Consider the following 12,228-nt stretch of genomic DNA (forward strand, 5'->3'; position numbering starts at 1 on the left):
TATCAAGATGCTAACCAAATTACCTGTTTCTAAAGAATTAACTTAATTTTACTAGTATGTATGAATAGTTTCCAACTCTACCAAACTCTTCAACAAATTCTGAAACTTTGTTTGGGTTGGATTCATCTTACCCAACTTCAGGCACTTTGGTAGTCAGGTGTCTAGTCTAGCCCAGCCGCTTGGGCTGCTGTTGTAGTCAGCAGAGAAGGGTATGTTGCCAGAAGATGCCAACTCTGCTTGTCTCAGACCTCTGTTGTAAGACGGATCAGATTGCTGCTGCAGTGATCTCTCATCTCAGCCCATCTCTCCCCACTGACTCTAGGCCTGGACAAGTTTAGGGAAACACATGAGTCTGGCACCTTGGCCGGATCAGTCCCTGTAGTGCCTTGTTGCTGGGAGAAGTTGCCACATCCCAGGTTCAGTAGTGGTTCCCCTGGGTCAGGACAGCTATTGGAAAGGCTGTTGGGGTCCCATGGCATTGCTGAGCTATTTTCTGTGGCATTGTGGCTCAGGCAGAGAAATAAAAGAGAATAAAGTCACTTCAGAAAAGCCACTCAGAAGGTAGCCCTGGGCAGGGGTGTGAAGGGTCTCCCTGGCAGAGTGGGCATGGAGGGAGGTACAACTTCGTCGCTGCAGCTCTGCTGCCAGTGCCCTGGGGAGTTAAACCTCCTGCTAAGGAGCTCAGGCGTGGGGCCCCTCCGATGCCATAGGAGCGGGGTAAACCCCACGCTCTGATCCCCACGCTCTGATCCCCACACTCGCTGCCCTTCCCGCGCCGGCTGCGGAGTGACAGGCACCCGGCATCCCTCGGCCGGACACGGGACACGCGGGGCCGAAGGCAGAGCCCGGCTGCAGCCCGCTGGTGGGATTCGCCGGGGCGGCGGGGGCGGTGCGGGGGCTGCGGGGGGGCGGTGGCGCCCGGCCCCTCGGTCCCGCCCGGCCCCGCCCGGCCGCCAGCGCGGTGCCCCTCCCGGGGCAGGGGCAGGGGCAGGCGGCGCGGGGCGAGGGGGGAGGGGGGAACCGGAGCAGGCGAGGCGTGATCGCCCGAGGCCCCTCCTGCCTGCCGGGGAAGCCTTAAAACAGCCCGGCGAGGCGCGGAGCCCCGCACTCGGGAGCCCCGACCCACGGGCGGAAGCGTCTCGCTGAGGGGAGAGCCGCGCCGCTGCAGCCGCCGCCGTGAGTGCCGCGACGGGGCGGGCGCGGGCTTGGTTTAGGCTTGGTTTAGGCTTCGGCTTGGGCTTGGCTTGGGCTTGGGCTTGGGAACGACACGGACACGGACACGGGGGGCGCGGGGCGGCCCGGGCCGGGGCGCGCTGGGGCGGCCGCGCTGCTTCCGCCGTCGGGGCAGGTGCTGACGGCGGCTCTCCCACCCTCCCCATCCCACCCCACCGTGCAGATGCAGGGCACCGTGAGGCTGTGGGTGTCGGTGCTGACTTTCGCCCTGTCGCTGCTGGTCTGCCTGGGGACGCTGGCAGAGGCGTACCCCTCCAAACCGGACAGCCCCGGCGAGGACGCCCCCGCAGAGGACATGGCCAGATACTACTCGGCGCTGAGGCACTACATCAACCTCATCACCAGGCAGAGGTAGGCAGAGCAGCCCGGCCAGCATCCCCCTTTCCCACTCCCTGGGCTGCCTTTTTCCTTGGCGAGGCTTAGGGGACACAAGTGGGGTGCGCCGTCACACCTGGGTGTCTTGCCCTGCTTACCGCACCGACGCGGAGAAAGGCGCAGTGCACAGACTCCCCTTAGAGAGCCGTGCTGAGTTGCCTCTGGGTCCGGAGCTGAGTTTCCACCATCCAAGTTGGCAGAAGGGGCAGGGGTGCCGATGCTGCCTCTGCTCTCAGCCCTTTCTAGCCCTGGCACCGACAGGCTCGCAGGCAGAGGCGTGAACCGCAGGCAGCGTGCACAGGGAGGCCCCCCCCCCCCCCCCTCCAAAAGGGAGAGAAAGCATAACTAAACTGGGAACTAGAGAGAGTTTGACAGGGCGGTGGGAGCAGTTGCCCACTTCTATTGCTGCCGCCAACTCCGGTGAAGACTTTGATGACAAAAAGTGCCCCTCTAGCCTTGCTGACGAGTTGTAGTAGTCCAGATGCTTTGTGGTTTGCCAGCTACTTCACACAGCTGTGAGTGCCAAAAAACCCACTAGTTGTAACAAAAGCTCTCTCAAGACCACAAGCAAGAACCCAAGGCCAGACTAAAAGAGAAAAGAGTGTGGCCCGAGCTTTCTTGGCTCTAAACTGGCTTTCTGGGGGTGCCTGTGCTTGTTAAAGAAGGGATAAGGGCTTGGTCTGAAAAAAGTGCAAAATATTATAAAAAATAATTTTCTTTGTGACCATCTGTCCATTTTAGACTGTGTGATTAATAGAAGTTTCCCCTGAGGTCCCTGATCAGTGTGTGACCCAGAAGAGCTTTGACATATTTATTTGTTTAATATCAAAACCAGATGAGAGATCTAAAATTAGGCTTTCATTTGTCCCTCTAGAAGTCTGAAGAATTAAATTAGAAGGGAGGCTATCGTGTAACTGAGAGCTTTCCCAGCAAACCCATAACATTATCTGCCAGTGCACTAATAGCATAACACAGATGAAGAGGCTGATAGAGATACAGTTCTTCAGTCCTGAACTTTTAAAGCAATATTCACAACTCCTTCATGTATATGGCATGCTTCTGTGTGACAGACTGATCCCAGCCTGTGCTGGGATAACTGCTAAAATAATCTGATCCTCGAGTTCTGCCTCTGCTGCCCTTCTCCTTTGCATGCGATGGGATCTCCAGGCTGGTCTCTCATCTCTCCTTTTCTTTCTTTCATCTCTGATTTCAAAGGTGGTTCCTGTCCAAAACCAGGTCATATTTAAAAAGAAACAAACACCCAAACCCAACAAACATACCCTCCTTTCTATATTCAGCCTCCACTTCTGGTGTGCCCTGTGTGCTTGCTTTGATTGTTGACTGTGTAGCTTTTTTTCCCCTTATTTCCCTGATTTTTTTTTTTCCCCTAACTTCTGGGGTGCAAGTACAAAACCCAGAGACTGAGACTGCTTTAATTCTTCGGTGCGGATTTGAGTTCTGAAACGAACCGAAATAGTTATTGTTGCTGATGGATAAAACAATGCAGAATTTAAATTCTGTTCTTCAGATTTTGCCTAGATTTCCCACCCACCCTCTCAAATTTAAAGGGAGCAGAATTGACCTGGAAGTACAAGAAAGCTGGCAGAAAAAAACCATCACAATGATAACTTCACGACACACATTTTAAAGTTGACTTCATAGGTTAACTAAAACAAAACAAAACAAAAAGAAGCTGTGCTGTTTCCACTGTGTGGTGAATTAACAGTGCAGAAATAAAGTAATTGCCACCCCGTTTGGAAAGCTTAACTGAGCTCCTCGAGGTTCCCTGTTTCGGCAGTGACACAGTCACTTGCAAAATGAATCAACAACTTTTGAAGCATTTTGGACTCATCTAAGGATGATCATTTGTTCTGTTTCAGCAAATGTGCTCAAAGCTTTCTCTCTTCTTACAGCTTTTTACCTCTGCCTTTTGTCCACGGTGCTGCTTGGGAGCCCTGTAATGGGGGAGACAAGGGGTCCAGGGGCTTGCCCTGCTCCTCCTGAGGGTGTGTGAGCAAGCTGTGCTCGGCCTCTCACCAGACCTGGTGCCTGGAGCCTGGTCACTGTGCAACTGGTGACATGGAACAGTAAGAGCACATTGGGAAAGGATGAAGAGATCAATGCTTTTTTCTCTTCAGGTTCATCTGTCTTTGTTTGAAGTTTTTGTGATTGATTGTCTGGGTCATCCTCCTGGTTTCTCCTTCTGGCCTAACCCAAGCACTCAAGTGTCATTCTCCTCTGAGCTACTGTGACCCACAGGGTCTTCACCCCAGTCCCCATGAAGCTTCTTCCTTCCAGACCATCTTTCTCTTCTTGTCCTTGTCTGGTCGGCTATTTTGCTCCCTCTCTCATTTGAGATCCTTCTCCTTCAGACCCAGCTCACTTGGCTTTAGACATCTGTGCCTGTCAGCTTTGTACCCCTTTGAGGTTAGCTGAGGGAAACAGGTACTTGTAGGATGCAGGTCACCAGGCCTGTTTCAGACTTCTCGTTTTTTATTGCTTCCCTTGTTCCTTATGTGCCAGGTCTTTATGACTTAAAAGAGATTCTAAGGTAACCAGCACAGATGCAGACTCCTGTCTTGCAGATGTCTGTATCTGCATCTGCAGATGCAGAGCCCATCTTTACTTGAATCACTCATGCTTCCACTACTTGGTACTAGCTGTATGCCCTCTTGCTGGCAAGCCCTCTTCTTTTCTTGTCTCATGTAGCTTGTTCGTGAATCTGTGGCTCTTCTGTGCTGTAGCAAAACGGTAAGGCCACTTCTGACAGAAACGGCTTGAACTGTAGGCAGGGCAGAGAATATCTGAAAGTGTGTCTGACTTAGGCAGTACTGATCCTCCTGCTTCCTGTCAACATCCTTTAATGGGGAAGGGAATGGATCTTGACAGCTTGGGTTATTTTTTGTGCTTTTCTGAATCAGACCCACATGATGCTTGTGAGATCCATCAGCTCCTGCTGCCAGCTTTGGACATCGATGGGATTTGACTCCCAAGACCCAAGTTTTCATAGGAAGCTTTCAGATTTTACTGAGTCTGAGATACTGTGTCCTTAATCAGAATGTTTATTCTTCAGTCCCTTTGACCTTAGCTGGAGTTGTGGGTCATCAGCATGCCCGGAAAAAAAGGCCTTGGTGTCTCAAGCTGAGCATAAAACCTGACCAGGTATTTTCACAAAGCCTGTAGCCTTATTCTTTTAAAATAGTGGTGATATTTGGCAAGAGTATTTCGCAAACAGCAAATAAGGGCTTGGCTTTCTGTGTTCACATTGTCTCAGAGCTGGGCAGGGTAGACAAGGAGCAAAGCATGAAGCAGCTGTAGCAAAGATCTCCCAAGGCATTTGCCTCATTAAGAGGAGATGGACTTTGTCCATGGCCTCTTTTTATTACAGCTGTAGCATGGTTGTTTCCCAGTGGAAAAATTATGGGGCAGACAGGAGGTTCAGGCATCTGACATAGGAAGAGCAGCTGCTCCATGGCCAGCCCAGTGCGTTGCAGTTGGCAATCACCTTGTGTGCAGCTTGGCTATGTGAGTACATGATGGGTCCATCCAGCACAGGTAGCAGTGCTGAAGGGACTTATATAAAAGGTATCTCCCCAACACAGTTGTCTTCATGATTTGTCCGAATCTTTGCACTCTGGAGGGTTGCTCCCCACTTCTTATTCAGACAGAGCTTTCTGAGACATTACTGGGAGTTTTGGCCAAGTGTAAGCTGTTGGAACAAGTTGCTGATTTGTTAAATTGATTTCTTTAAAACAACGGCAAATTAGATTCCCCCTCAGCTGAAGTCCAGATCGCATACATGTTAATTGAAATAGGGAAATGGAAAGAAAGAAATCCCTTTGTGGTGATGGAGTGCAAGGTATTCGATTCAGCATGACGCTTGATTGTGTTACTGTAATAGCATTTTACTATGTCTGGCTGGTTCTTTTCAGTTACCTGTTTTCAGTCAGTTTAGATTAAGAAATTTACTTTAAAATTCTGAAACAGATGCTTCATCTTTCTGCAGAACCGGTGATGTAATAAAATTATTAAGGCAATGTAAAAAACACAAAAAGTTGAATAAAATGATTGTAAAGTGAGATATGTTCCCACGTTTCATTAAGTCATGCCATCAACAGGTAAAACTGCTAGCTTTTGAAATATAGTTTGGGAAGGGGTTTTTTTGTTGGGTTTTTTTTTCTCCCAAAATTTAGATCAAGTCACTGGAGAAACATCTTGCTAGCAATGGATAAAACCTAAGTCTTTAATTACACCTTTGATTTCTCTGGAATCAGAATTTCACTCAAGCGGCATTCACAAAGCTGTTATCTGTTGATATACTTTGTGATTCAGACTAATTACACACACAAGTTACAAACCATGATCTTAATTCTTTCCAACTAAGGGAGCATTTTCTTATAGTTATCACTCTTAGGCTAATGAATCCTTATAGCGAAGAAGTGCCTGTCAAGCTGGCTGCTCATTGCCATTTCTGCTTTCTCAGGAAAAGAGAAAAAATTCCTTCGCAAGAGTCAGGAGTTGTAGTACTTTTAACTGTGGAGCAGTGTATAGTATCCAGGATTTAGGGGGAAAAAAAAACCCAACAAAAAATCAATAGAAAGACAGCTGCTGTGTAAGTACAGGACAAAGGTAGCCAGTGATATTCCATTTAACTGAAGAAAACTCTGATTCAGAAAGCTTTGCTCCCATGGCCATGTAGTTCAAAAGTGATGATTACTTTGGGGTAGCTCAGTTTTTACAACATAATGTGCTATGTGTTGGGCAGCCCCGAATATACTAGCTAGCTTAAAAAATCTTGGCTACTTCCTTGGACAATATGGCATATCCAAGTTTGTTTTCTATTCACTTGATAGATAAAATTGACTCCTCGTTTACAATACGGTAGCATCTAAAACAATGCAAAGGTTAATGGGATGATGGAACTGGGTTTGTAGCCAGGAGTGACGTGCTTGGAGGTCATGTCATGTGCAGCTTCCTCCCTCTTCCTCCATGCTCACATCAGTAAGGTACAAGGCCTTAGAGTATCCAGGAAGAGCCATTGAGCTGAGAAATATTCGGAGTTCCTGAATACTATCATGTAACATGATTATGGAGAAAATATGTCCAAAGAAATACTGAAGAATGAACATTTTCTCACATGGCTAAGTCAAGTTAAGTTAAAATACATGCTGGAAAGTTGTTGTTATGTCTGCTCTATTTGTTTTTTCTGAAAAGATTTGTTTAATGGTTCCATGCTTAGTCTTCCTTTTCTAAAAACTGACATATACAAAAATATACTTTTTTCCTCTTTCCTTAGATATGGGAAGAGATCAAGCCCAGAGACACTGATCTCAGACCTCTTGTTGAGGGAAAGCACAGAAAATATTCCTAGATCCAGGTACGTATGAAGTAGTTTTGTTGTGGTTTTCCCTTTTCATTTAGATTTAACAGTTTAATTTATTATCAATAAGTATGTTTCACAGGGAGAAAACATATGCCACCAACAGCTGGGTAAACACGTGCTGAAAAAAACATTTTAAATTCCTTTTTTGTAAGAGCTAGGACCATCTAGGAATGCAAGAAGTGCCTTACCAGGTATAAAGTAGTAAAAACTCCTCATTTCCTGATTGTGGGAGCAGGCCATACCTGCTGCCTGGAGGAAGGGAAGCGTTCCCACAGGGCTTGCCCTTTACTGGGCTTTATTAGACAGGATTGGACGCTGATGCCTGATGACAGATTACAGCCCCCAAAATGGCATATTTCTACTCATTTGCTACAGGTTTAAATTTTTCCTGTAAAGATGTATGAGTGGTAAATATGCACTTATGTTAACTTATCACAAATACACAGCAATGACCGGTCTTTAAAATACAGTATTTCACGTTGTTTTTTTACCTGATATTTTACAAAGGGAAAAAAAGGCCTTTATATTTCCATTTGCACTAGGTTTAAAATAACAGTGGCATTTCAAGCAATAATGGGGTTTCAAATGTACATACCGTATTTATCTAGTTAGGTAATGACACTTTAGCTATAATGTAAGATACTGTAGTAGTGACCACAATTTACACAGCTAAAAGTAAGTATGTTGAAAAAGTTAGATACGGTGGGGTTTTGTCTCATGAACGAAAATATTGGGTTTAGTTTTGCTTACAGTCAAGCATGAATGAGGTCAGTTTACGCCTTTACTGATAGCCTGAAGTTTGCTGATAATACTTCTGCTGCAAAAATATATGTTTTAATGCTTTATGCAGTAGTCATCTCGGGTGTCTACAAGAAAATGCTCTGCATTTTCATCAGCTGTGCAAAGGCTCAATTAGACTAGTTAAGTACTTAAGCATAATAGTGTGTAGCACTGAACTTAGGGCATGATCTTGTCACTGAAAGGTGACCAAAATTTCTGCTACCATCAAAGGAGGTTGTCCATGAGACTTGTGGTTCTGCGCATGGGGAGACCATTGATTTATGGTTTGATGACTAACCACAGCTGTGGGGATGCAGTTTTCTCTGCAGACACTTATGTAAAAAACTTCATGGAGTGCAGAGAAATGTATTAGACCATCTTGTGTTTTGTAATGACAAGGCAGAGCCCTCACATAATGGGAAATTTCCGCTGCCGAGAATTTGAGGCAACACACAGGGTAGTACAACGTCTAATACTCTCTGTAATTTTCACCCCTTCATGAAAAAAACTTTATGGTTGTTATTATTATTGTTTCAGTAATGCTATTTATAACACACCAGGGAGCAAAAACTCATGAGCAAAATAACAAACTAGTCTGCATTTAAGATCAAGAATTGATGAGAAACAGATTTTTATTTCATACCCCCTGTAACAGCACTTTAAAATGAGTATGGTATTTTTCATTCATTGATGACAGTTATGGGAGTACTGGGAACAATGATGTCTAGTTTGCTATGAATATGTTTTCTAGGATAAAACCCTGTATTGATTCTGAACCCTGCTCCAGCTTTTCCTCCATGTGAGGTCATAATTAAATCTTCTTTCTACCCAGTCCTGTGTTTCGTGGCACATCAGGAACTTAGTATCTCTGAGATATCTGTATCTCTCTCTGACTTGGTTAAAATTGTCCAGAGGGTTTGAAAGCTGGTGGGGAAGTTAAGGGAGCCACGCAAGGTTGGACAGCTGGACACACAGCAAATATGCCCAGGTATAACATAGCTGCCTAAGCCCTCCCTTCTGGAGGAAGCGACGCTGAATGAATGAAAGGCTGGTATTATTCTGAACTTAAATTAATGAAGTATATGATTTAGAAATAGTTGTATGCACAGCCAGTTATGGAGAAGATGTACTTTGCACTCAGTGAATCAGTGAGAGAGATCTACTTCGTGAGTTTGCAGGAACAAACTTTGCAACTAAACACTGAGGTGTTAATATACAACTTAACTGTATTCAGCTGGGCTGGCCTGATTTGACATTTCACTTTTGCTGGCTAATATATGCCCCAAAGTATTTTGCAGTCTAGGTGTACATCTGATGATATAAAGAAAGTTTAGAGAGATTCTTATAGAAACCATTTAAAATATATGAAGTAAAGGGGTAAAAAAGGAGGCACCTTGACCTGAGTACAAGTAAGTTCTTATTACAAAAACATGTGATGTGGCACATTTCTGATCTTGTCAAGCCTGTGGAGTCATGAGAAAACCTTTAAAACTCAACAGGATTTGTCTCCCCTACTGCTGCCTCTTTAAATGTTAGGTAGGTAGCGTGACATAGTTATCTATGGGCTGCCTTTGCAGTCAGAGGGATGGGTATCTCCAAAATGAGCCTTCCATCTGAAAACGGGCAGGATCAATTGCCTTCTCAAGGTGTCAGTGTCTCCCCAGTGACTCTGAAGGAAGACTAGATGCCCAATTTTTAGATGGGAAAAACGATGGCAAATGCATTTCCTCTGGTTTCACTCCATGTTCTCCACTTGTTGACTGACTTGCTGTGTAGACAGAACAGCTATTTGCAAGCAGAGGATGTCTAGATCAAATCCTGCCCTCAGCACCCCTTTCAACACATATTTCAAATGTTTAATATTGAGCAGTGGAATACCACAGTAATATTTTATGATGGTGGCTGTGGACTTCAGTTTTGTTTGAAGGTGCTAACAGCATGAGATGTGGCTTTTTTGGGATTGTTGGTTTTTTTTTTTGGCTCAGTGAATTCACTTTGGAAACTGCTTATTCCTGAGTAAGAGCAAAGTATATTTGTAGTTGTATTTCAACATAATCTTAATTTTCTAGCTGAATTTCATTAAGTGCTTCTTAATGGCATAAGGCAGCTTTGCAGTGGGTTTCAGTGGTGTGAAAACACGCCACCTGGGCAGCAGTACGGAGGGGCAGGTTCCGGTACCAAAGTATAGACATTTGGTCAGCCAGGATGCCTCTGCTTTGATGGGATTTGCATATACAGTCTTCAACTGCAAATACGCATATGTATTCCTTATTGCTGCTATTATGAAAATGAACATTTTTGGTAGTTCTAACTTTGGATTTTTCAGAAGGGGCTTTAAAATGTGTTTAACGGGTTTTTCATTCATAATATGTATTGCAGGTATGAAGACCCTTCGATGTGGTGATGGGATTTTCAGCACACCATCAAAACTTTTCCTAGTTTTCAGTTCATACTCCACACCTCTGAAGCAAATCATAGCGTCACTCCCAGTGCATGCAACCATTGTACTGAATTCTGTAGAGTTTTTCCTTCATCATATTTGTATATACCTTTATTTAAATAAATTATTTGTGCATTCCAAAATATAACATACTAAATGAAAACAAGCAACCCTGTCATTGGTATAGCAAAGAGTTGTTTTAAATTATTAAAACTGAATTATAACCTCCCTACTGTCTAAAGTAGTATGGACAACAATAGTGTCACAGTTATTACAGTAATTAGTGTGCAATGTAAGATAAAGACATCTTTTATCGTAGCCTCAAACTCAGCTCAGCTGCTTGATTTATACAAAACTGTTTAAAATCATTTATTGCAGACTACATAATTTAGGAAAATAGTGTTCTGGGAGGCAATTTTTCAGAATTGCCATATTAAAAACTTACTTAGTACTTACATTGACAAATGTATTAAAATGAATAGCATTTTCAAAATACAAAGGAGTAAGTCACTGCTTAATCCTGCTAACTCCTTAAAACTGGTTTGAAGCTTGGCTGTAAGCCTGAATTAGGAATTTTAAATGAAACAGGTGCAAGATCTTTGTTTTGGCAATATGCAAAGCAGAAGAAAATAATATCTAAAGTAACTCATAAACCAGGAAATATCTACAGCAATTTGTGCCAGAAAAGAGATGTTTAACATTGCCTAAGGGCTTGTAAAGGAGTACACTGATTAAATCACAACACTTGGGGTACCTACACTCTGAGCCTCTCTCAGCTGGAGTCATTCATGGCTCCTGTTTCCACCATGAGAAGGTACCTGGAACAGGAACAAGGCGAACCTTTTTATTTTATTTTTACTTTATTTTTATTTTATTTTTATTTTATTTTATTATCACTAGCCTGATGAGGGGCTTAGACACAAGGACCTCTGAAGAAACCCTCAAAGTTTTTATTCAAAGTAACATAATATAATGGTAGCTCATTACCCTTGTTCTGAAGTGGTTTAGTTCACAGACAGGTATCTTGCAGTACCCACGCTGGGCATGACACAAATGCTGGTCCTTGGTTCCTGATATTTAGGCACAGCTTCTTTTATTTAGATGCTGTGACTAAACACTGGGTAATAAAGCACTTAAAAAGTTCCAAACAGGAAAAGAATCCGTGTGAAGGTTTAATGTATTTACATCTTATTCCCACTTTTCAAATGTTTTCACACGCTGTTGCCCCAGGAGAGATGCCTCACTGCAAGTTAAGTTCCAGATTCCTACAGATGCACCCTGGGTGCATTTGCAAAGCATTCTCAGGCCATGCTAGCTTTTGTGGTCACACTTCCTTCAGTAAAGCATAGCATGTTTTTCTTTTTCATAAAACACTTGGGTGTCGTTGGAATGGGCAAGTTTTGCTTTTAGCAGCAATACTTTCACTTCCAGGCTTGGTGATGGGTTCCACAGTGCTACACATGAAATTGTGAGGATTAAGAGCAGTCTAGTATTACAAAAATGTTTGGAGGCCCCGGTATAAACCGTTGCCACCCAAGGCAGTAAGTGACGATGTTCAGAGGGACTCCAGGATGGCCCCAGCTTACTGGGGCTTGCAGGAGTCCATCAACCACAGGCCAGGACCTGCTGGTTTAGAGTCCACATAAAGTTCTATTTGAAAATTTATTAAAATGAAAATTGGAAATTAGTGAGGTATCTGCTATATAATATCTCTAATTCCTGGTAGTTCCTAGTATCTCTAAATATATATTAATGACCATGTAAACGATAAAATCAGTAGATGATAAACTAAACTCTTGTTGCTTAGCACAACCATTACCTATGTGCCTTAGTGGAGAAAAAAAAGAGTTAAAGGAGAATTAACGCATGCTAATTGCTCATGTTGGGCTGTTCCACTCAATTACCCGAGTTTTCTTGAACTTCAGAAACACCCGTCTGTATAGAAAAGCTAGAAAAATCTAAACAATGCCAGGCATATTACCTCACGAACTGTCAAAGACAGAAGCAAGGCAAAGCG

At 44.0% G+C, this 12,228-nt stretch overlaps 1 protein-coding gene across 1 annotated transcript; it reads left to right on the forward strand.

Annotated features, from left to right (window-relative positions):
• The first annotated feature begins 1,094 nt into the window (after positions 1-1,094).
• NPY (neuropeptide Y) lies at positions 1,095-10,700 on the forward strand. Its single transcript, XM_075083046.1, has 4 exons — positions 1,095-1,176; positions 1,397-1,584; positions 6,905-6,985; positions 10,151-10,700. Exons 2-4 carry the CDS (start codon positions 1,397-1,399, stop codon positions 10,173-10,175), a joined length of 294 nt encoding a protein of 97 aa, XP_074939147.1. The 5' UTR covers positions 1,095-1,176; the 3' UTR covers positions 10,176-10,700.
• Positions 10,701-12,228: the final 1,528 nt, after the last annotated feature.

Source organism: Phalacrocorax aristotelis, chromosome 2 (genome assembly GCF_949628215.1).
Source record: "Phalacrocorax aristotelis chromosome 2, bGulAri2.1, whole genome shotgun sequence".
NCBI lineage: Eukaryota > Metazoa > Chordata > Aves > Suliformes > Phalacrocoracidae > Phalacrocorax > Phalacrocorax aristotelis.